Source organism: Toxorhynchites rutilus, chromosome 1 (genome assembly GCF_029784135.1).
Source record: "Toxorhynchites rutilus septentrionalis strain SRP chromosome 1, ASM2978413v1, whole genome shotgun sequence".
In the NCBI taxonomy this organism is placed as follows: domain Eukaryota; kingdom Metazoa; phylum Arthropoda; class Insecta; order Diptera; family Culicidae; genus Toxorhynchites; species Toxorhynchites rutilus.
Genome location: NC_073744.1, coordinates 40,249,989 through 40,275,585, shown reverse-complemented (window position 1 = coordinate 40,275,585; position 25,597 = coordinate 40,249,989). Strand labels below are relative to the sequence as shown.

The 25,597-nt window shown below is 40.2% G+C and overlaps 2 protein-coding genes across 4 annotated transcripts in view; one reads left to right on the top strand and one right to left on the bottom strand.

Moving 5' to 3' along the window:
• LOC129762909 (uncharacterized) overlaps positions 1-25,597 on the bottom strand; it is a 188,138-nt gene that overhangs the window by 74,094 nt on the left and 88,447 nt on the right. For both annotated transcript variants that reach the window (XM_055761521.1, XM_055761522.1), the window contains exons 4-5: positions 19,118-19,258; positions 18,721-18,838 (exon numbers count right to left, since the gene is read on the bottom strand). In XM_055761521.1, coding sequence (XP_055617496.1) covers positions 18,721-18,838; positions 19,118-19,258 — 259 coding nt within the window. The remainder of the gene's footprint in view (positions 1-18,720; positions 18,839-19,117; positions 19,259-25,597) is intronic.
• Positions 1-25,597, top strand: part of LOC129762908 (ATP-binding cassette sub-family C member 4-like) — a 30,113-nt gene that overhangs the window by 2,536 nt on the left and 1,980 nt on the right. The window contains exons 3-11 of one of the 2 annotated variants that reach the window (XM_055761519.1): positions 7,471-7,762; positions 7,949-9,552; positions 9,612-9,900; positions 9,964-10,114; positions 10,176-10,406; positions 14,699-14,991; positions 15,380-15,646; positions 15,838-16,010; positions 16,071-17,504. In XM_055761519.1, the coding sequence (XP_055617494.1) occupies positions 7,471-7,762; positions 7,949-9,552; positions 9,612-9,900; positions 9,964-10,114; positions 10,176-10,406; positions 14,699-14,991; positions 15,380-15,646; positions 15,838-16,010; positions 16,071-16,299 (3,529 nt within the window). In that variant the 3' untranslated portion in view covers positions 16,300-17,504. Of the gene's footprint in view, positions 1-7,470; positions 7,763-7,948; positions 9,553-9,611; positions 9,901-9,963; positions 10,115-10,175; positions 10,407-14,698; positions 14,992-15,379; positions 15,647-15,837; positions 16,011-16,070; positions 17,505-25,597 lie in introns of those variants that run through there. The other variant, XM_055761520.1, reaches the window with a different exon arrangement.

Here is a 25,597-nt window from a genome sequence, read left to right as displayed (position 1 = left end):
GTAACGATTCGCACAGCACAGCGTTGGTTTGATCGATTTCGTTCTGGTGTAGTGGCTGTCGAAGATACACTCCGTACTGGTAGGCTAATCGTCGTGGAAACCGATAAAATCGTTGAATTCATTCAAGTAGACCGGCATGTGAGCACTCACTCGATTGGCCAGGAACTGGGTATAGACCATAAAACCGTTTGGAACCACTTGCAGAAGATTGGATTCCAAAAAAAAAAGCTGGAATTATGGGTGCCACACGAGTTGACGCAAAAAAATCTTTTAGACCGAATCAACGCCTGCGATGCACTGCTGAAACGGAACGAACCCGACCCATTTTTGAAGAAGATGGTGACTGATGATGAAAAGTGGATCACGTACGACAACCTAAAGCGAAAAAAGGTTTTGCTGTGTGTTTGGTGGGATTGGAAGGGAATCATCCACTATGAACTGCTCAACTATGGCCAGACCCTCAACTCGGTTCTCTACTGTGAGCAGCTTGGCCGTTTGAAGCTTGCGATTGACCAGAAGCGGCCAGAAATGATCAATAGGAATGGTGTTGTTTTCCACCAGGACAACGCTCGGCCTCACACATCTTTGATGACCCGCCAGAAGCTACGGGAGCTCGGATGGGATGTCCTATTGCACCCACCGTATAGTCCGGACCTGGCTCCAAGTGATTATCATCTCTTCCGGTCCACGCAAAACGCTCTTGGTGATACTAAGTTGGCCTCAAAAGAGGCTTGCGAAAACTGGCTGTCTGAGTTTTTTGCAAATAAGGAGCGGGGTTTTTATAAGGGGAGGATAATGAAGTTGCCTTCTAAATTCTCAACAAGTTTGCGAACAAAACGGCGCATGTTTGACTTAAATTGGATAATTTTAAGTATGTTAAATAAAGCGTCAACTTTCGATCAGAAATACGACATTTCTTTTTCCCCTACCCTATATGATTCTACTCACGATTGGCCGGAAATGTCATACACCCCCAATTATATGGGCAATGGGTGACAATAACAGAAACGGAAAACGAACATAATTTTGTTTTGATTTCCGTTTTAATGATACTGGCTCTCAATGACCAGCAATGATATAAAGCCCCTACGATATGGGTATTGGATGAAAGGGATTCAACAGCAGAAGACGAATATCGTATTCCGATGCCATTTTGGAAAAGAAGATGATGACTTCCGGTTCATTGTAAACATTTAGCGAAATGGCGGTAGTGAAAGAGCATAGAAAGCGGAAACGGAAACGTAAACGGACCGGACCTCTCACGCTAAAGGTAACGAGTTCAATTATCACTCTCGACATTCTTCCAAAAATGGGAGTAAAGTGACGAACCAACCATATAGTGTTGAAATTCACTATAATACAGTATAAAAAAAGGAACGGAACGCTCAACGCCGTTCAACGCTAAACCTCACTCAGCCGCTCAACACCGCACAACAGTCAATGCTCAACGAAAACTAATGTTGCCTTTTCCGGATTCCTGGTTTTTTCTTTTTTTTCTAAATATGAAAACCAAATACGATTTCAATAAGAATTCACTGCGAGCAATGAAGATCAACTTAACGTTCATGATAATCACCTGAAATTATTGACAGTAAGGAAAGTGCCTGAATGCAGGCATTGAGAAATTCGTTCATGCTGTTTTCGTTAAATATACCAGATAAAGTTCACGCGTCTCGACTCTTGTGTTATACCCATTATAACAGATATGGTGTTGAGTGTCAACAGAATGGAATTCATTCGACACTGGGTGAAGCTAATTCCTTCATTCGTGAATAATTTTTGATAATTTGTGGCACTGGTCTTACGTTTCGGTCCTCTTCCCGGTCGATCGGTCACGCTGCCGAGCATCTGATGCTTCCCAATAACCAGCTGGACCTCAACACAGCTTACCCCATTCTTCCCAGCAGAGATCGAAATACTCGCCGATTTAAGTGAAGAAAAAAACATCTCCGGGACATTTTCACCCACAGGGTTAAATATTTTAGAATATGGGTGGCGACAGAATGTTATACGCTCACTTCGATTCTCACGAGAAACGTAATGCCGAAAAATGCTTTCGTTTTCTGTGACTGTCAATTACTGGACACACAAACACTGAGAGAGAGAGCGAAATTATTTCTCTCGCGAGCGATAAACTCCTTCGCTTCATATATTATCAACCTGTCCATATTCCCCCCACTACATGTCCATTATACCCGCATCGATACAAATGTTGTACTTTTCGACTTGTTTTAATTTCAGTAAAAAACATGGAAAAACTAATTTTTAAAAATCATTTGGCCAGTTATTTCGAATACCAGTATATGTAAGAAACTGCTTTTAAGTTTTGGAAAATATGAGTTTCCAAACATATAATTGAAGTTCTTCTTAACATGTCCGTCCTACGCCCATTTATTCTAATGGTTTTTCAACGGAAAACATTGCAATAAAACATGCGGTAACATTGTGTTTCATCGTTAAGTGAACATGAGATGGGTTAATATTTGTACAGTTCAGACGCTGTCCAAATGCAGGTTGTTTAGATTTTCTCTCTGAAAAATAATTTTCGGTGAAAAGGAAAAGACAAACATTTCGCATAGGGCTCTTGCTGCACATAGGGTAAATGATCTTGGTTTGTCCGATTTAGGGTGTTTTCACGCAACTAGTAAACGCAAATCGGTTTTTCTTCACGAAAATCACATATAATCAATACGAGTTTTGGTTCGTTGAAAAGCCCAAGCCCCAAGCTGCCATAGAAATCACGTGGACAGCATGAATCGGACAATTGAGGTCATCGAAATGCGTTAATTACATGGTTTAGCTATGTAAATTTGATACAAGTGGTGTGCAAGTATGATGTTTACAATATTTGTAAGTGTTATAATTCAGAAAAGGTCTGAATACTTGCCCAGTAATCACCTGGTGATTGATTAAAAGTTAGCTCAAATGAGGGCCAATAGAACCAATAGAAGGTGGATTTTATAATCCTTTAAAACATTTGAATCCGTAAAAATATACTATAAAACTACTGTAAATCATGAAAAAGATAATTTTGACAATTTTTGATTATGTTTTGAAACATTCGAATAGCTGATTTGACACAGGTGCGCTGAATTAGAGCATTCAAGAAAGTGGACAAACCAAAATCATTTACGTTACATACAGAGCATGTGTTGGGCACACATCGCTTGTTTACATTCGTAGTTTCTATGCAGCAGAATTGGATTCATTATCAATCGCTGTTCTTGTAGATGTTTTTTTTATAGTTAAGGTCTTTCTACTAGTGCGAAATATTTCATAAAACTAATATGAACTTTGTGAAACAGTTAGGCAAGCTATTTCATGAACAAGAGTTTTTGTGAGACGCATATTACTTAATTTACTAGCACCTATTCCGCAATGTTCATTGAGCTCGAGCTCACGTTAGAATGCTTCCTTGTATTCTCCATGAATTAGCTAATTGATGGATTTTCTCCGTTTCCTATCAATTTTCATATTTCATTTCTCCGCAGAGAATTCAGGTACCCGGAAATCATAACTGGGGATGGTTGATCTTTCTGGCTGAATGTGTCCTTAATTTCAACATAATCAACCGCCTTTTTTGCAAATCAAACCACCGATTAAGGATATAAGTTTAACATATTACTTGTGCAGAACTGATTTAAGTTATCAAAATTGCCTTTCGATTTGCGGTGCGATGATCGTTTATTGAATAATTCTTCATCAAACACGAGGGAGTAATTTTTCATTCAAACTGAAATATCTCTGTATGGAAAGGTTCTACAGGAACGTTCTAGGAACCAAATAAAGCTGGTTGATAGGGTAAATTGGATTTGCTGTTGAGTTGGTTAGCAAAAAATTGTGTTAGTCCACAAAATCATTGAAAAAAGAGAAAAAAAATCGATTTTTTTATTTCTTTTCGGTATTGTTGACCACTACAGATACACACACAAAGATAAAAATATGTACGTAAAATATCATAATACCTGAATAATGTAGCTTTGAAATGATGTATATCTCATCGATATGCGTTGATTTTTCACGGAGTAACAGCCTGTCAAAAATCACTATAAATTTCCGACTTCGCACTCTGTTTCTTTTTTCTTTGTCCAGTGTATATAAATATCTCGTGTCACAGTGTTTGTGGCCGAACTCCTTCGAAACGACTCGACCGATTTTGATGAAATTATGCACAAAAAACTCGGTAAGCATGAGAATAGGTTGTAAACTGTATACGATACCGCTAGGATAGGGTGGCAATAGATGGTTGGGGAAAAAAAATTTCGAATTTAAAGAACCGACCATGTATATTTTGTTTGTTTGACTCAAAAAAATGACCTGTGGAAAATTTCAGCTCAACCGGACATGATTTAGGAGTGCCTCAAAGCACTCAAAGTTTTGGTTTTTTAAATCTCGAATATCTTCCAAGGGGGGAGTATGGGAAATTTGGAAAATCAAAATTTTTTTTCGATGCCAAACGAATTAAAAATGCATAAAACGTAGAAATTTGATGTAATCTCGAAACAAAAAAATGGCCGAAAAACGAATCTGTACCGTACAAAATCTGTACCGAAAAAATCTGTACCTTACCAGATAAATCTGTAAGTGGTCAACACTGGTCAGGACTATGTCTTTCATGTATTTAAACAACATCGAGTGAAAATTTTCATTCAAATTTCAACAATTCAAAATTGCTTTTGGGTCTGCTAATCTGATAGAAAGTAAATTGCTTCACGAATATGGATTGACGTTATTTTGATGTTTGTCTTACGACAAGGCAAGGTTGCCACATTTGCATAGAACGATTGAATTTGAGTCAAATGCAAGTGTCGATTTCAATCGAATCGTGAAATTCGATCGAGTTTCAAGCCAATAGAATTCCGGAACATGAATAACTGTTCGCCACTGTTATCTAGAGATGGGCAAATCAGCTCATCATGGTGAGCGGCTCAGAGCCGTTCAGCTCATACAAGTGAGCTGCTCATTTGGAACAGCTCTTCAGCTCAGTTGAATGTTGCGGTTGTCCACACAATTGCATAACTACCATGGGATATTTTATTGTGTATATTTTCATAATGGACGGAAAGCAACAAAAAAATAAACGAATTTAATATGTAATTGTACACAAACTAAAACTAATATGAATTCTAATATGAATATACAACAAATATTGAATGCTGAAATCCAACATAGAAGATGCAAAGGATATGCTGAACTTAAACAACAGAAGAACCAGCACTAACACAGCACAAATAAAATGCCTTCAGAAATATTGGCCGAGACAACGTTTTTTGATAAAACTGCCGAGATATTTTTTTGCATCCAAGGATATAAATATAAATCCACTAATAGACTCAACGAGAAAAAATTCTTCGCGATGACAAAGGTAACAAAAGGAGCATTATCAATCATCAGCATTTATGCCGGGGGTTTTCTGAATTGTTTTGATTCAGCACGCGGAAATACATTCATGTGTTTCAACAGTCATGTTTTAATAACAATAATAATTTTATTTGCAATATTAATTTCATTCACAAGCATATAATAATGTTTATTATTTTGTTTGGCGATGTAAGAAAAATTTAATGAAGTAACGAACGATTGAATATCTTTAAAACAAAAACCTTTTTCCTATCTGGCATCTCTGCTAAAGCTGAAGAACGAAGAGGGACACACGAAAACAAACTGACGTCATATCATAAAGCGCGGGAGACGAAAAATTCTTTCGCGTCTCAAAATTCACACTCTCTGCAGCTTTTGCGCTCCACAGCTATGCACAGCTCAGCAGCTCAACAGCTCAGCAGCTCATCAGCTCAACAGCTCAGCAGCTCAACAGCTCAACAGCTCCGTAATGAGCTGGTGAGCTGCGTTGTTTTGATTGCGAGCGGATCCGAATCCGCTCACTATGATGAAGCGATTCGAATGAACAGCTCATGAGCGGATGGCAAATCTCTACTGTTATCATAACCATGGTGTACGGTCCATGAGGTAATTTGGAACTTTTATCGCCTTGAATGGTAGATGGGATATGTACAAAGCGTTTTCCTAGATCACAATCACAAGCACGATCAAAAGCGTAGGCGGATATCTAATATATTAACGAATAAATACTGATAATAGTAGGTAATCAATCACAAATATCAACAACGCAGACATTGATATTGAAAATCGTTGAGTAGCACCATATTTGGCTGAGCTGAGCAAAGAATTCAAAGCTCATATTAATGTTGAGTTCTGCAGATCGGCGAAGAGCAAATAATACATTTGCAAGTCCGTGGATAAAGGAATAAATATGGCTGTGTTTGGAAATTAGAACAACTCGATTATGTTTTATTCAACACCCGAAATATTTTCTAGAATTAATTTATATGGCAGAACAACGTTTGCTGGGTCAACTAGTTTTTTGTAGTATTTTTTCATGAAAGCTGAGGTCATAACATATCCGAGAATCAGCGATGTGATGATTGTTGAGTTATGATTTTTTAAAGTTAACTTGTTTTTAGTCTTCGTTCAATATTATTTTTTTCTTGTTTGTTAAAAAGACTAGCTCATTGGCTTCAATTTGATATGTCGATTATCTGAAGCCGTTTTATAGTAGTTCAAAAGTTATTAATTTGGAAAAATGCGGAAAAATGATTTTTCGGACCATCGGTTAACTTTGAAAAATAATAACACATGAACGAAAAAAATCATATCTCCAATTTTGGATATTTTGGATATGTGAAAACCTCAGCTTTTAAGAAGAAATATAATAAAAAAATAGCGCCTCCTGATCCAAAGCCATGAAAACAAAAAAAAACAAATACAATCAATAATTACGAAATAAAAATTATATTTATTACAAACATTTTGTTGTAAATATTTTTTCAAAGAAGAAAAGCTCATTGGCTTTGATTTGATATGTCAATCATCTCAATCGGTCTAATAGTTCAAAAGTTATGATTTTTTGAAAAAAAGGATTTTTTTGGAAAAAGTGGTAAAATTGATTTTTTTGGACCACCCTAAAATCGAAATAGTCACACTAAAGAACAATACTTTGCGATAAGGAACAAAACTACCAATTTAACGAAAATTTGGAACCACTATGTAGGTTTTGCATTGAATGGCTGTATATTTGAACAGATCCGATTTGTTGTTACTTTTCGAAAAAAATACTCCATGTGATTCTGAATTGGTAATTACACCATCCAAGCAAAAATAAGTACAATCACTAGAATCAACAATTTTCCACAGCCATGTCAGCCATGCAGCCATCAAACAATTGATCACTCAATCGAATTACTTATGTCCACTTTTCCGAAAGAGCCTAGCTGCTATCCAAGCGATTGTGCTAAATTATACCGCTTATGCCCCACTATACCACATCTGAAGAGAGTGAATATTACTCTCTTCAACAATTCGAAATCGAAATGTGATTAAATTCCAATTCCAATTCCCAGCCTCTATTGCAGTTTTAACCTGTCTCTGTCCCTTCCCTTCCGATTTCCACAGAATCATTCAACCGTTCCTGCTGGGTCAATTGATTCTGTACTTTGACCAGCGGCGAGGTGTCAATGCCAGAGATGATGACGACGGTGACGATAATGGCGGTCCTCGAATGTCGAAAGGGGAAAACATCTCGACTGAACATCCCCTAATAGCACCCGGTCAGGCATATCTGTATGCAGGTGGGATCGTATTGACCGTAGTGCTCCCGCTGGCTATTTTCCACCTCTACCAGCTGTTCCTGCTCGAGGTCGGGCTGAAAATTCGCATCGGATGCTGTGCGCTTATTTATCGGAAGGTAATTTCGTTCGGATAGCCGGAACAGATCGGGCAGCATTATTTCGGTTGGAGTGGACTTGTTAATAAATGGGGTTTCGGTTTACGGCTTCATGTTATTGTCATTCAATGTCAAATCAGTTATTCGCTTTCAATGGGTTAGCAGAAAAGAATGGCTGAAATATGGCGGTTTTCCTCCCTCTTCCAGGTGCTCCAGCTGAGCGTGGCATTTTCCGCGGATGGCCTGACTGGTCGTGTCATCAATCTCATATCCAATGATGTCAGCCGGTTCGATTATGCCGTCATTTTCTTTCACGATCTGTGGAAAGGACCGGTAGAGCTGGTCATAGTTTCGGTTCTTGTGCACCGCCTAATGGGCTGGCCTGGATTAATTGGAATTGTCGCGCTGCTGCTGTTTATCCCTGGTCAGGCTTGGTTAGGTAAACGGGCGGCCAGTTATCGTCTGCGGGCTGCCCTTGCAACCGACGGACGAGTCAACTTCGTCAACGAAGTGTTGCACGGGATAATGGTTGTAAAAATGTACGTGTGGGAGGAACCTTTCGAAGCACTGGTTCAGAAGCTTCGGCGGAACGAGATTAGGGCACTCCGTGGCAGTGCGTTCATCAGATCGGGCTTGTTTTCTCTTCGAATCATTCCAAAGGTGTCTATATTTCTTAGCCTTGTGACATACGTTTACGCAGGTAATGCGTTGACGGCGGTTCGGGTGTATATGCTGGTATCGTTCTTCAGTGTGATCAACCACTCGGTGGTGGAGTTCTGGCCACTGGCCGTTACTTCCTGTGCCGAAGCTTGGGTCTCTATGAAGCGGATTGAGAAGTTTTTACTAGAAGACAGTGAATTGTGCAGGACTAGTTCACCCATCAAGGAGCGAACCGATGCAAAGATGGCGATCAGCAATGTGACGGCCGGATGGCCGTCATCGAATTTTGTGTTACAATTATCAAAATGGGTGGTACAGGATGGTGAAACGTGGATTATTGTCGGACAGGTTGGAGCCGGAAAGTCAACGTTGCTGAATCTGGTGTTAGGGGAGTTAATTCCAACGGAAGGATTGATATCTATCTGCGGAACAGTTAGTATTTGCTGCCAGAAGCCGTGGATTTTCGAGGGGACAGTTCGGGAGAATATTATATTTGTTGAACCGTTTGATGAGGACCGCTATAATGAAGTGATAAAAGTTTGTGCTTTGAAGACGGACTTTGAATTGTGGCCGAACAGTGATTCAACGATAGTTGGAGAACGAGGTGTCAGCTTAAGTGGTGGGCAGAAAGCCCGTGTAAATTTGGCAAGAGCAATTTACCGGATAGCGGATGTTTATCTTTTGGACGATCCACTTTCTGCTGTTGACGCCCATGTTGGGAAGTTTATTTATGAAGAGTGCATTTCTAAGTTTCTAGAGGATAGGACCTGTATTCTGGTAACTCATCAACTGCAACTATTGAAAGGAGCAGAAAAGACGGTAGTCTTGAGAAATGGCAAAATTGAAGGGATTGGGATGTATGACGAGTTTCGGAACTATGCCCGTAATGTGAACTGCAACAAAAGCAGTGATAAGGAAGAGTTGGATAATAAAATTCCCATAAACGGGAAAACTGTTTGTGAGAATTCTATTACAGATTCTCATCAACAGGAAATGGTGGAGGAGACTCAATTAGACGGAAACGTCGGATGCAAAGTTTACGTCGATTTTCTAAAGTCTGTTAAAAGTGCGTCCTTCGTAGTATTAGTATGCGTACTGCTGCTAGCCTGGCAGACCTCATCTACTGGGACGGATTACTTCGTTTTCATCTGGTAATAGTTTTATGCAAATAACTGACCAGAATTGATAAATGCAACCTATATTTTCCAAGGGTCAACTGGGAAAGTAATGACCAGTCCACTTGGACCACTCAGCAGCATATTTTGGTCTATCTTGGATTGGTGGTATCAACTCTTCTGCTGTCCGTGAACTCATTCGCATTCTTCGAGATGTGCCTGAGAGCATCACTTCATCTCCATTCTTCACTCTATAAAGGAGTCACCCGCACCGCCATGTACTTCTTTAACGTCAACTCATCGGGGCGAGTTATGAATCGGTTTTCGAAAGATATCGGACTAATCGACTCTAGTCTACCCGTAGTATTGATCGATAGTTTGCATGTAAGTATAGACCAATCGATTGTTCATATGTCAGATAGTAATTTCACTAGATTCGACTTTCAGTTCTTCCTGGAGCTGGCAGGCATTGTTGTAATTATTTCATTAGCAAACTACTGGCTTCTGATACCGACAGCGGTTGTGGGCGTCGTGTTCTACATTCTGAGGTTCATCTTTTTGAGATCAGCACGGAATGTGAAACGGGTAGAAGCGATCGGTGAGATGCAACTTAGCTTCCCACTTCCCATACAGCAACAATATATTGTGCTTCTTTGCAGCACGCAGCCCGGTGCTCGCTCACACTAGCTCAACCATCGAAGGATTGGTTACAATTCGAGCGTTTCGGGCGCAGAGGCAGATGCTATTGGAATTTGACTGTAGACAAAATAGGAACAGTTCTGCTGCATTCATGTTCGGAGCCATCACGAGAGGGTTCGCCTTCTGGCTGGACCTGATTTGTGCACTGTACATTGCGATGGTTGTGTTCAGTTTTCTTGTGCTAGGACAAGGTAAGTTCTATTGCGATCACACAGTTACAGGAATCTGAACCAGGTGACGAAAGCGAGAGTCATACCGTTTATAAAATCTCGACTTGAGCTCCACAATCCATGCCACGTAGGCATATGGAGATTAATTGCACAGGATTAGTTGGGACAGATCGCTTTGGAAAGAATCCATGTTGTTCAATGGAATTGAAGCGCTGAGAGCTGGAAAACAATGCATCATCTCGAATACCTTCGAAGTAACACAAATTGATGTGATACCACGATAGATTGCAATGTCATCCTTATCACCTTATTTGTGCACTGGGAACATGACAGTAATTTTCCAACAAGAAGGGCAATCACATTGATCTAAAGAAGCATTATATAAAATAGTCAGAAGGTAGAAAAGATCAACAGCCTATATTTCCAGCAGTCGAAGCCCAGCGTTTGCATGATAGAACATTATTTCGGGAGCACTAAGTGCTAAAAACAACGGGTTTTACCTGGTGAAGCCGACCCATCCACTATAAAGCCAAATCGTTCCGGGCGAAATATGATGTTCTGTGTGCGATGGGATCAGAAAGGTATAGTGTATCATGTGCTACTAAAATTGGGTGAAAAAGTTAACACAGATTGCTATCGACAATAAATGATAAACTTTGCATTGAAGGAAAAAAGAGCGGAATGGTCCCGAATACACGGTAAAGTAATGTTACAGCATGACAACACACGGGCGCACACCACTGAAGACGTGTAGGACACAATATAACCTCTTAACTGGGAAAAGTTATCGCACCCACCCTATTCTCCAGGGCTCCTCACCTCTTTGCTTACGTGTCCCATGTACTTACAGAGCAGCACTTCGACGAACATAAAAATGTCGAAAAATTGGATGGCGAATGGTTTTCGTTAAAACAAAAAAAAAAGGTTAAATTGGAAATGGGAAAAAAAATTTCTCTATTATATAGTGACTTCCAACACTTTTGGCAGGTTCGTCACTTTTACTTCCATTTTTGGAAGAATGTCGGGAGTGAGAATTGAACTCGTGATCTTTGCGTGAGAGGTATGGATGTTACCACTACGCCAGATCGCCTACAGGAAATGGGAATGAGAAGACTGTAAAGACATGTGTTTGCAATTTTCAACCTTCCTAAACTCGCGTATAGGTCTGACAGACCGACCATCAATGAGGTGGCTGAATCAAATGACTATTAAAACTGAATGAAGTTAAACAAAAATATTTTCTGGAGTTTTTTCACTCAATTATATCTTTTTTTTTTGAATAAATACCAATAACACCTGAAAAAATGGCGAAAATAGATCTATTTTTTGCTATCTTTCCGATCTTTTTGACCGTAGAAAAACAAAAGTAATTTGTTTTTCGTGAACATTAATTCTCACCAAAATCCACTTGACAAATTGCATAAACATTGGATCCTGGATCCAAGGTTGTCAAATTAGTGGTCGTAAATTTAGGAGAAGCAGTTTTGTAAGTTTTGTAAGTGGTCACAAGTTATATTTACACCATCACATTCACCAGACTGACAGTGAAAATTGTGTCGAGATGGAATGGTGACATCAGGTCCAGCTGGAGTGTTCTTTTCTAAAACTGGGACTACTAGCAAGATTTCGACTAAATGCCTGGCGTATGATACGATTGGATTCAATGGGATTATTGCCAGCAGAGTTCTGGATGAACGACAGTTGTTGAATTTCTGATAATAATTTTCAATTAATTTATTTGATTAAAGGAAAATAATTCAATTTATTTGATTAAATAATTCCATGACGGCTCAAGATGAATGCTCTGGAAAATACATTATTTCTGGGCTTTCAAGTTGTTTGTGATTTTCATTCTGAGAATCAAACTGAAATGCCTCTGATGTTTGAATAGAAATGGGGAATGTTTATTTCATGTTTGAAGAAAAGACAATACTTATATAAAGGGTGTGTCACATCAAATTGCATCACGGAAAAAACGCTGTAGAAATTTAATTTTTAGGAATTATATCTTCAGCTTTCGCTTATAATCAGATAAGAGTGTATAGATCACGTTGGCCATGCTTCACTGTCAATTTTTCGTAAATTTGGAAAAATGTCGTCGAACGAAAAAGAGCGTCGTGAATTAATCCTGTGCACTCATTTCGAGAATCCGGAGTTGTCACATCGGGACATCGGTAAGATGCTGGGAATCGTCCAATCCACGGTCAGCAGAGTACTAAAACAATACTTCGAGAACCTAACCATCGACCGGAAGGTGAAGAACGGCAAAAATGGATGCTCCGTCAGTGAAAAAGATCACAAGTGCGTAGTTAAGCAGTTTAGACCGGGATGTCGCCAATAAGCTGAATTTGTCAAGTTCATTCGTCCAGCGGACCAAGCAACGGGAGGGCCTGCGTACATACAAGGTTCAGAAGGCTCCTAACCGCGACGAAAGGCAAAACATGGTGGGGAAGACGCGAGCCCGGAAGCTGTACACCGAAATGCTGACGTGCCACTATTCAAAGGAGGTGTTGGAGTGGTACGAAGCCAACGGGGTCACCTTCGTGCCAAAGGAAATGAACCCGCCCAACGCGTCGGAGCATCGCCCAATAGAGAAATATTGGGCGATTATGAAGCAGGCCCTCCGGAAGAACCCAAAAGTTGTCAAATCGGAGGCGGACTTCAAGAGAAAATGGATTTCTGTTCAAAAAAAAACTACAACCTGACGTTGTACAGAACCTTATGGACGGGGTAAAGAGGAAGGTGCGAGCATACGGGCTTGGGCTCGAAGTATGAATAAAACGAAAATGCCAAAAGTTGTTTAATAGTTTTTATTTTACTGTCTAAAATTTTCAAAAGGATCGGTCTACTGGGCGAATTTCTACAGCGTTTTTTCCGTGATGCAATTTGATGTGACACACCCTTTATGAGCTGCTAAAACTTGGTCAAACATTCCATGACCGTGACCGGAATACATCGCACCAGGAAACAACTGCAACAGGAACAACTGCTCAGAAAAAGTGTAGTAGGCTAGAAATACTGTAACACGGGAAAAACATGATGGGTATAAATCCCTCACAGAAACCGGGAATCATTCTGTTGATTGCTGACCAAGGTTATCGTTCAACTTGTTGTACAGCTCTAGTTTCTTATTGTACAGCTTTTTCGGGACGTCGGCGGCCTGAAGTTCAAGAGTGATATTCAGAGTGGCTGAAGAGTGTTTCAGTTAGAATTTGGTCGCTTATTTTTATTCACTGCAGCTCCCCTAGTTGTCACATCGAGAAGCTAATGACAGCGTTTCGATCCGGATGGTTTGTTTATTCAGTAGTGAGAAATTTCATCAAGATTGAAGGTCACATTCAGAAGTTGCTGACGACGGAACGTGAAAAGCGAGAAAAAAATCCAGAAATTTCCAAAATCGACTGTAAATACCGTACTCAAACGTTATCGGGAGACCCTTACGCTGAATCGGGCGAAACCAAGCAGGCGTAGAGGTAGGACATATGACTGGAATCTACGGGCAAGGGTGATTTGAGCAGACCACAATAATCCTGGGCTCTCTTTTCGGGATTTGGTGAAAAAGTTCACGGCAGGCCACAGTACAGTTCGTTGAATTTGTATGCAAGAAGGCTTGTGGTGGTATCATGTCAGCAGGATGGTGCAAGGAAACTGTACGAGCAAGTGTTGACCAAGTACAAAGGATGAATTTTGATGGACGATGAAACATATGTAAATATAGATTTCGGGCAAACAGCCGGTAACAAATTTTACCTTGCTAAACGTAAAGGGAGTGTTGCGGGTAGATTCAAATTTATTTACGTAGATAAATTTGCCGTTGGTTGATCATTTGGCAAGGGATCTGTAGTTGTAGAGAGAAGACAAAGGTTTTCATCACTGGGGCAGCAATGAATGGAATGTTCACATGGAGGAGTGTCTTTAAAACAAGACATTGTCATTCATTAGTTCACACAAAGGTCCGGTGAAGTTCTGGCCTGACTTAGCAAGCTGCCATTACGGACGAATCGATTTCATTGAAAAAATTGAAAAAGTGGTGGAACAACCATATGGTTAGTAGCAGTACTGTGCAGAAAATGATGGGTGGTATCACACGAAATGTTCGAAAATTCATCCCAAAAGCTGACTAATCATTTTCATGTTTTTTCCATTAAAAATTCTTTCAAAAACCTACAAAATGACACATCTTCCTTTTTTGTACGTTATTTCTATGCTGAGAAATGTCCTACTTTATGCAACCAAATTCCAGCTCAAACAGACTTTAAATCTTCGCATCATATTCTTGAAATCCCGTACATTCATCATTTTTCATTCAACAGAAATTCTCAGCGGAAATGTGGGACTGGCCATCACTCAAGTGCTGAACCTAATTGGTATGTGCAACTGGGGCCTGAGACAGACCGCCGAGCTGGAAAACCAAATGACTTCGGTCGAACGAGTTATGGAGTATGCTCAGCTAGAGCGGGAACCAGACACAACGGGTCAGGTCGTAGAAAATGTACCGATTGATTGGCCACAGGAAGGGGCCGTTGTGTTCAAAGATGTATTTATGCGGTATACGCCAAATTCGGAGCCCGTCTTAAAAGAGCTCAGTTTCGACATCGAGCCGAAGGTGAGTAAATTCTCAAGCCACCGCAACCACTTATACTGTGTGCGGTACTCCCACACACTTTAATTGAGTTCTAGCATGAATGACGGAAGCGTGTTGAAGTGATGATATTTAGTTCCAGCTGATTGGATTCGGTAGAGTTTGCCCCTCTTCCGTTGAAAGCACAATTTGTGCTGTGTTTCAGCACAATTTTCGGGATGAATTACCCCCACTCTCTTTCAAAAAGAAAATAATAGCACTTTTCGTTGCCTTTCAGAATCATAACGAGTTCAGGAAGAAAATCATCCCCAAAAAACATCACTCTCGCCATCAATTAATAATCTTTCTTCGTTGCGAAATAGTAAACTTTACAAACTTTCATTCTTTCCCTGCTCGGATTTCTTATCCCAAGGAACGAATCGGTATCGTTGGTCGCACCGGCGCTGGCAAATCATCGATAATTCAGGCTCTGTTTCGCCTCGCACCAATCGGCGGGGCGGGGCGTCATGGCTGCATCGAAATCGACCGAATCGACATCGGAGGTGTCCCACTGCGTCGTCACCGAGCCGCCATCTCGATTATTCCCCAGGACCCGGTGATCTTCTCCGGCAGTTTGCGCAACAATTTAGACCCTTTCGGGAAGGTGAAAGAGGAGCAAATCTGGAAGACGCTGGAACAGGTAAGCTTGCTGCGCGTGTTACTGGTGCGGAGGGGGGAGGGGATAAATATTTGAAGTGAATTGCTCGGGGGAAGAAACGAATCCAAGAAAATTGTTTTTATAGTCTTTTTTTCTGTTTGACTCGGGGGTGTGAAATATTAATAATGTGTTGTATCTTTTGAACTTTCACAACTCTCTAACCCACGGTTCAGGTACGGATGAAGCAGATGGTGTCGAGTAGTGCCGCCGGGCTGAGCACGGAAATGGTTGAGGGTGGGGCGAACCTTAGCGTCGGCCAACGACAGTTGATTTGTCTCGCAAGGGCCATCCTAAGGGACAGCAAAATTCTCGTGATGGATGAGGCTACTGCAAATGTGGACCCGGAGTGAGTTTATTGACTGGAGGGCGACTAAAAAAAATATAACATATTTCAACACTCGCACAGAACCGACGCTCTGATTCAGGCAACTATTCGGACACAGTTTAAGGATTGCACCATTCTAACGATAGCCCATCGACTGCACACGGTTATGGACAGTGACAGGATACTGGTGATGGAAGCTGGACGATTGGTGGAATTTGATACACCTGCGAATTTACTTCGAAACCGCAAAGGTCACTTCCGGCGGTTGTTTGAGGAAGCTGGCATGAGTACACTGTCGTACGATAGCTAACTTTTAAATTGCAATCAAATGTTTTATGCTGCTCGACTGGATCACTTCTGAATTTCAATCGAGCTTCACATTTCTTCCACGATATATGAGATCTGACAGCTTCTGCTGCCAGTCCGTCGTCAGATTTCATATACTTATACTGGAGTGAATAAAATATCGTTGCTTGCGAGGTTATGGCAGGAGTACTCCCGTTTATTTCAGGTTCACGAAAATATCCTACGATGTTTCATCCTAGCGTTTCGTTTGGTTCCAGCAGCTCATAAAACAGCACACCTTTCTGTTCCTACTAGATGCAATGTATTATCACAGCCAGTGTAGTTCTTTAATCGAAAAATTTCCTACATTAGGGGATGTCCACATGCTACGTGGACAGAAAAAGGACATCCCCCTCCCCCTCCGTGGACAAGCGTGGACATTTGCTGTACCCCTCCCACTGTGGACATTTCTCAATTTTTTTGGAAACAGAATGCGGGAAAATGTATTGTATCATATTGTATCACGTCTAAATTCCATTTCAAGTTTGTTTCTGTTTACTATTCTAGGTTTTTACATTGATGAAAATGTTAGCATTATGATTAATAGTGGTTTGTTCTCAATTCATTGATGTGTTCCCCAACGTCGTCCGTGAAGTCATTTGTATCGCTGTTTAGTTTCTTCTAAATTCCATAGACGTTGTTTTTACATTACGTAATATGAGATATATTAGTTATTAGGTTGAAAAATACTACTCAAAAATTGAATTTATTATTAAAATCCTTTATGTATCCTCCTTTCGAAATTATTTTGTATATTTTTATTTGCAAAGCTATTCTAATTTGAGAATGTTTGACGTAATGTGGTGCCACGTCGAACTCCCCAATATGGAGATATGAATTTTCAAAAATTCATGAAGTTTAAACAATTTGTGAAATCGTAACCATTTAAGAAAAGTAATATTATTCTACTTCATTCTATTCTATCACTACTACATTCTATTATTCTACTTCATTATTCTATTAATAAGTCTACATACGATTCAACATGAAAAACTATATATCCAGTTTTATCAGGGACTAAACATTCTCGAGATATATAAAGCCATTATAAGGGAATAGAAGGATCGGTTCAGAACTATTTTTCGCATAAGTATGATACAAAATTATTCAAACTGCAAAATGCATTGCGAAAGTATATAGATGAGATACCAGTAATAAAAAGCATGTTTTTACCTGAAAACGTCTGCATTCATCTTATTATGAATTATTAAATAAATTTGTTTGTAGTCAATTTTTACATGATTTGTAGTATGTATCATAGGGGAAGTCGGGAAAGACCCCTGTATGATTGATAAATTACATTTTTATTTCGAATTTTAATGATGTACAAACTTGCAATACAGTGTACCAATACCTTTGACACATCGTTACGAGTTTTACCATCGCTTTCCATCACTTACCAGTTTATCGAACCAGCGGTGAGCTTTTTTCATTTTTACTCCAGTAATATTGATTTAAAAAAATCATTAAATTTAATACCTTTAAGACGAACTTTTTTTTTATTTAATTCGTTTATTTCTCAGTTACTCAGTTACATAAGTTTAAAGAAGCCGAACTCCTTACTGTATTGTTACTAGTATATATAAATTTTTCCTTAATTCTAATGTTAATAATGTAGAAAACCGATTACTCGCGGTCGACTCGAGTTTAGAAGGGTGACATATTTTCTTCAGGAAAAGGAGGGGATATGAGGATATGTTGACATTGTTCACACTCACACTCTCAATCACACTCATCACACTCAATTCTTAAACCGATCTTATATCTAATATGATGTAAATACATCATCTTATTCTTAAGAAGGGATCCGATCTCTCACAAAGGAAATGACGAGCATTTTGTTTTTAAAACAAATTGATTATCTCTGTTAAGGAAGGGTCCTTCGTGAACACAGTAAAGTTGAATTCCAACATTCCAAGAACAACACTCATACGGCACCTCAAAAATCCCAATTTTTCCCCAGAGCTGGGACCACTCACGACAGTTTTCAGTCAGTAGTAGGAACAAGAGTTAGTGCAACATCTCCTCGACCTAGATTCTATGGGAAGTCCGAAAATTGGGTTTCGAACTGGTGGAAAAAAATGTTCATTCAATAAACCAACCCAGATGGCTGGCTTAGCGGTTTTCAAAACGTAATTCGAATCTGTCATTGTGGAAGTCGGAAGCTATTTTAGACTTTAAAAAATGAGAAAAATCACAAGACTCTTCTAGGTGATTTTAGTCAAGCCTTTTTGTTCAATCATACCTCATAAACTTTTCAGCCGAACCGTTTGTTTACAAGTTGAGATGTGGAACAGCGAAACAATGAATCTCGGCATCGAAGACCACTGATGAACCCAGATAAATCTTGTTTTTAAGTAAGCATAAACAACAGCGGGTCACTTACTTGCTGAACAGTCTGAGCACGACGCAGATGATGATGAACATGACGGCCATTGCCACCAGCACTCCGATCATGGTCGGATCGATGTACTTTTCCGGTTCGATTGGCTTGTTCATGGTTGCTATTTCCGATTGCCAGAGGAGACGAGTTGAATTATATGGAACGGGAAAAGAGTAAAAAAAGACGTGTACGTGTAAATTATTGTCGACCATTGATTTTTTTTTCCACGTTTGTATCTCAGCACGTGAACAAAAATCGTTTATCTTTAAATCCGTAGATTGGCTTCCATCAATTCAGGTAACAAAATAATGTTGGTTGAGATAGAGAAAAGAAAGTGGACGAAAATCGATCCACGCAAGCAAGAAAAAGAACTCCAATATTTCTATGACATCAGGCTTACCTCGACACTCCACCGTCCCATCCGGCTTGAAAATTGGGTTCATCTCGAAGCGGCAGATGCAGCGACCATCCCGGCACTCGGTTTGCTCGGTCATCGTTTCGCATTGCTCGGTAAAAAAGCAGCTCTCGTTCACCTGGGCCTCTGCAAATAATTACCAATGTGAGCGGTGAAAAAAAAGTTGGCAACAGATAAATATAAACAACATCGTAAACAGAAAGTACGCGAGAGAGTGGCTACGAATAGAGTACATTTTCCTCAACGGAAATGATGGTGTGGTAAACTGCTGCAGTATCGAGTTAATCTTGCAGATACCATAAAGTTTTTCGACCTCCTTTTTTTCTGCTGCGGTGCCATCTCTGTCGCTGGGTCGGTATATCTTTTTTTTTAGATTTTCCAGAAAGCTATGCATCTGCAGATGAGCTGACTTAACGTAGCCTTTTCCAATTGGAATAATTAAATTGAGTACATTCGATCGGCGAAAACTTCTCGCTGCACACATTTTTCGAGGAAACCGATATCAGTTTCAAGCATAAAATTGGTTTGAATTTCAAAGAATACGGGACACTCAATAATATTGAGAAGCAGAGCTTTCTTGATCCCCTCCATCACTCGGTGTCCCAATTTGCCGTACAGAACACAGTCAGACTCGTTATCGACTCATACCATTCTGGGCAGCCGTATCCCCTGAAATGTTTCCAGATATTGTTCTCTGATTGTTTCAAATATTTCCGTCCCAATTGGCGACGAAAAGAGGCTGATTCGGAAGCGAGCGGACAACGGCAGGACAGAACCACTCGGGCTGTCGAACAATTTCCATACGACATCAAAATTCATTCGAGCGTAGCTGAGTATGGCAAGGAAATAAACTTCTGGTGGAAATGCGGTCAGCCCCCGATGAATTGAATTCGAATTTGAATTTTTCCTTGGGGTGTATTGTTCAAATCGATTTCTAGTTGATGATACTTGTCCGAATCGAGAGTGGACTGTCGGGGGAGAAAAGACTTTTTTTTCGATCGATATTCTCTTTTATGTTTTTTGATCGGATGCGAGATGATTTGGAATAAAAACACTTTGTTGTTGGAGCAAATTGCTATATGACTTCATCTCAGGATAGAATAATACTGTTATGATATGATTTGGAGGCAACATCAAGTACCAGCCTGTGAATAGTTTTCCATTTAGAACTATTATTCTGTCAAATCTGGTATCTGGTTCAGATTTAGCGTATGCATTAACACGTTGAGCCCCGCGTCGGTCCCTAGAAGCCGACATTAAGCATTTTGTAGGAAAGCGCTGATTGACTGGGACTAACAGTTGAAAAATAAAAAATTAAATATGGTTTGTTTACGGATGTGTTACAAAATGTGATCACTTTCTAGTCGAATTTCTGATTATTTTCTATTTATACAATAAGTATCTTTGTGAGTTGGGACCGACACTGATATTGAGCAAACGCTCTTGATCTCAATTTGGGGTTCAACATGTTAAAAAAGGGTATTCATAGCAATATACCATAGTTGTCGGAAACTATCAAACATATAATGTTCGTATTCATACATTGAATAGTAGAACTGTATGAAATTTTCCATCTTGCAACAAAATGTATTCTGGAGAATATTAATATTTTTCTATACCAGATTTATAAAAGTGAGAGTAAGTATAGAAGAAAAGAGATAAGAGTATGTCAGCACCCTCGACGGAAATCGAAGAATTGAAACTGCGAAACTGTCATTTGGAACAGAGCTATTCAATAATGTTCTGTACGAAATTGGCCAAAACGGTTACAGAGGTTTTAGGTTTGATTCAACTCAGCAGCATTCATACAGCATCATATATTCCACATTTTTGGTGGTATATGGTGCTCCTAATTAGCATATACATGCGAAAATGGAGACAACATACATACAGTGTCGGACAAAACATTAGGACTACTCTAATGCAAAAAATCAAAATTTATTTTAAATGCCAATTTAAATATAGTATACACGAAACCTAGCGGCGAGCACTTATACTATTAGGTGTACCGGTAAGTTTCTTCGATTTTACAACAGATGGTGTAACTTGATTATTATTCGAGTGAATCAAATTTCCAGACGTTCGTTGGAAAGCTACTGTTATTGCGCGTCTATTCCAGTATATGTCAAAAAGTTGAAGCGTAAACAACATAGTTTTTTGCCACTTCGAATATGTCGAATTTCTTTCCAACGAGTGTTTTTTCGGGGAGTGTTACTTCATTACTTTAATATGAAGAAAAAAGCTACGGAAAGTTATCGCATTTTGGTGGAAGTTTATGGTGACCATGCTCTAACTGAGCGAACGTGTCAGACGTGGTTTGCACGGTTTAAAAGTGGTAATTTTGGTTTGGAAGACGAAGAACGTTCCAGACCACCAAAAACGATTGAAGATGGTGAATTGGAGGTTTTACTCGATCAAGATCCGTCACAATCGCAACAAAAAATTGCAGATACACTTGGAGTAGCTCAGCAAACCATATCCGATCGTTTAAAAGCAATGGGAATGATCCGAAAGATAGGACATTGGGTGCCGTATAAATTGAAGCCACGAGACGTCGAACGCCGTTTTTTTCAAGTGCGAACGAATCGTTACTGCGCTGGAAAATTGGGTCCATTACGACAATCTTAAACGTCGGGCAACGTATGGATACCCCGGCCATGCAGCAACATCGACGTCCGCGCGGAATATTCACGGCCAGAAGGTTATGCTGTCGATTTGGTGGGACCAACTGGGTGTGGTGCACTATGAGCTGCTAAAAACGAATGACAGGTCCCCCTCTACCGACAATTGATGCGTTTGAGCCGTGCACTGAAGGAAAAACTGCCACAATACGATAAAGTTATTTTGCAGAACGACAATGCTTGGCCGCATTTCGCGAAACCGGTCAAAACATACTTGGAAACGCTGAAATCGAAGGTCCTATCCCACCCGCCGTATTCTCCAGACATTGCTCCGGTTGATTACTACTTTTTTCGATCGATGCAACGTGGCCTGGTTGACCAGCCCTTCTCCAAAATTGGTCAAAGTCAAAAAGTCAAAAATTGGATCGTTTCGTGGTTAGCCGACAAACCGGTCTTTTATTTCCGGAAAGGGATCCGTGAATTGCCAGAAAGATGGGAAAAAGTTGTGACTAGCGATGGACAATACTTCGAATATTAAATTTGTAATCATTTTTGCAGAATAAAGCACTAATTTTTGGAAATAAAACGAAGAAACTTACCGGTACTCCTATTAGTATGGCAACTTTGAAAACCGAAAGTTTAAGGCGTCTCACACACCGGAGCGATAAGCGACTAGCAACTCTCAACATGTAATAAGCAATATTATCGCCAATGGGGTTTTCTATTTATTTTTGTGGATCTCGCACACCGACGTAATGCGATATCGCTTTTGCCTTTGTAGAGCAACACATATCGCTAGCAACACAAAGTTCCGGTGGAAGAGCAACTTATCGCCCATAATTTGGCAAGTTTCTTTCATTAAGCAGATTGTTTGCGTTTTTATTGCTTTGGTGTGCACAACAAAATATGTTGCCTGTTGCATATCGCGTATTGCAGCTTGCTAGTTGCTTATTGCTCCGATGTGCGAGCCGCCTAACGCAATCGAAGCAACCCGTTTTAGCCAGACGCACTGATAACTGTCAAAAGTTGGAAATCGGTGTGAAAAAATTTTAGGACCAGTTCCTTGTTCCGACTGTTTTGTGTGTTGTTTCGGCCGATTTTTGAAGAAAATTTATTGTTTCTCGGTGGTATTTTGTGTTCTTTTTTGGATCCTGGTAAGTATTTATCATGTAAACAAGAAGTATGTAAGCTTTCAATTCTCGAATTCTAGTTACAATCACCGAAAAATGGGTCACGCGCATAATTGCACAGAAACACAGTGGATGGTCATCCGCAAAATGTCCAAGGCAGGCAGCAGCCAACGTGCAATCCAAGAGTACTTGGGACGATCCGAAACCTTCGTGTTTAATGCCCTCCACGACCGCAAAACATCCGAAACGACTGGACGCGCTAGGAAAACGACCGCGAAGGATGACACTGCCATAAAGCGAGCCTCCAAGAAAGACCTTTAAGCTCTCGAAAAAGATCTGGAACGAACTAAACTTGTCCGTAAGTTCCCAGACAGTTCAACGGCGGCTGGAGGAGCAGGGGCTAGGCGGTAAAAGCTCCCAGAAGGTCCCGATGCTGACGCCGAGGCATCTGAAGGCGCTGCTGATGTTCGCGAAACACCACTTCGATAGAATCGGTCCGGAGAAGGAAAAGCAGTGGTCCGACGAGACGAAGGTAAACCTCATCGGTTCGGACGGAAAAACTTGAGTCCATCGCCAAATAGGCTGCGATTACGTGCCACAGTATACCACGACGACATTCAATCATGGTGAATTTTTTTTTTATTCTTTATTTTTGAGACTTTCAGCCTCCTGGGCTGGTTCGTCTCAGCAATCATGGTGGAGGGAACATTATGGGGGGGTGCTTTTCCTGGTACGGAGTTGGCCCTGTATTGGGTGGATAAGATCATGGATAAGGCCGCCGCAGGCCATTTTTGTAGAAATGGGCATCATTTAATTGACTTTTGTTGGGAGGAGAATATGAATGTTTTAAATGAGTAGTGGTGATGATTAAGAGAATTGCGATAACACTGAAGAAATTCGTGACGCAGTTATATTGTACTTCAAAAAGTTGGACACTACGCACTTCACGCTCGGAATAGAAAAACTCGTGCTACGCTATGAGAAATGCCTCGAACGTTACGGTGATTATGTAGAAAAATAGAAAATAAAACGTAGATTACGAAAATCACATTGTTTTTTTGTCCTAACTTATTTTTTCCGCGATTTCTGAGGCACTGAAACTTATTTTTTGAACGACCCTCGTACTTTATTCTTTATTTCTTCTAATAGTATCCGGCGATTCCAAAAACAGTTATCTGTATGTGTAAAATGTGTGTGTGTAATTCAATGCGATAAAAGGGAGCGGATACATGCAAGGGGATAGTAACATTATTCTACGGTAGTCAAACTCAACAACAACTCGCAGAACAATCAATCAATCAACAAATCAACCGTTCTCCCACGCCAACAGAAAGATCCTGAAGTTTGGAGAAAGGGTTCCATATGATTTAATCGACAGACATAAACAAAACCGGAATTCACGAAATTTTGTTTGACAGGTCCAAAAGTGGGTAATTTCTGCATCGGAATGTGGCCGGAGATGGAAAGGTGACATATTTCAAGAATCCCGAGCATAAAATATTATATTTTGACCCGGCCAATCGGTTACATCGAACGTTACCGAGAACGATTGATCGAATTGGGCCGTATTCTGCTCCATAGTGACCGAAACATCATATAAGACAACACAAAATTATTCTTCTTGATGGCAAAGTTGAGTTACTCAATCGGGATCAACGTCCGCATGAAGCTTATTCACCAAGCTTGGTTCCTTTTGACGATTTTCGATAGGACACGCACTCGCTGAGTTGTACTTCAATTCATACGAAAATGTGCGAGAAATGGCTCGATGTCTGATTTGAATAAAAATATTTTTTTGTCAAGGTATTCACAAATTTTCTTAAAGATGGGTAAAATGTGCGGCTTTCTATGGCCATTACTTTGAATGAAATATTTCAAACCTTTAAAGATTGTTATCACATTTTTTCATTCATATTAGAAACATCGACCGAAAAGATAATGCATGAACGAAAAAATGGTAGCAGAGTTGAGCCTTTATAACGAACAACGAAATTTCAAGACAATGTCTTATGCAAAACGACTTCAAACGATCTTCCACATGTATTTTACCCTTTTCTCATCATGAGACTAGGAACTTAAGCCGCGGATCCCTTCTTCATCGTCACTGTAATTCTTCAAAACAGCATAGCCAAATTATCTTGTTTACCGTTAATATCTATTTATGTGGCCTCAGCTGTCCAACGCTGTCAACACACAAGCAAGTCCCAATGTTCACCCTATTAATCACAATTTTCAAATGGTTTCACTCCGTACACACAAAAACAAGTAACCCTCTTCCGGAAGGTTCGTTTAGTAGACCCGAGCAAAGGTCAATCATATTTGTGGAAGGAATGGAGCGAACACCACGCACTTTCACCCAACCCCCTTGGCAAATAGTGCGACCGTTACGCACGCACATTGCCCTTTGCCGCAGTGTCAGTGGGTTTTTGTGGGCCCGCTCAGCTCAGCTCAACATCAACCTTGTCGTCAGCAAATAATTAACTTTTGTCCCCCGCAGTTATGCTTCCAGGCTCCCGAGCGTGTCGGATGTACGGATGCTTTCGAAGGCACCAGGTGGCCACCGATGTTTCCGAGTACGCACTCGGCAAACAAACCAATTCTCGCGGTGAAAATAATGGGTGTTTGAGTTGACACAAACACAGGCACGCCCCAAAACGCTTTCTTCCTTCGTTTTTTTTTTGTTTTACGGTACTGTTTGCTAGACAAACCGTTTC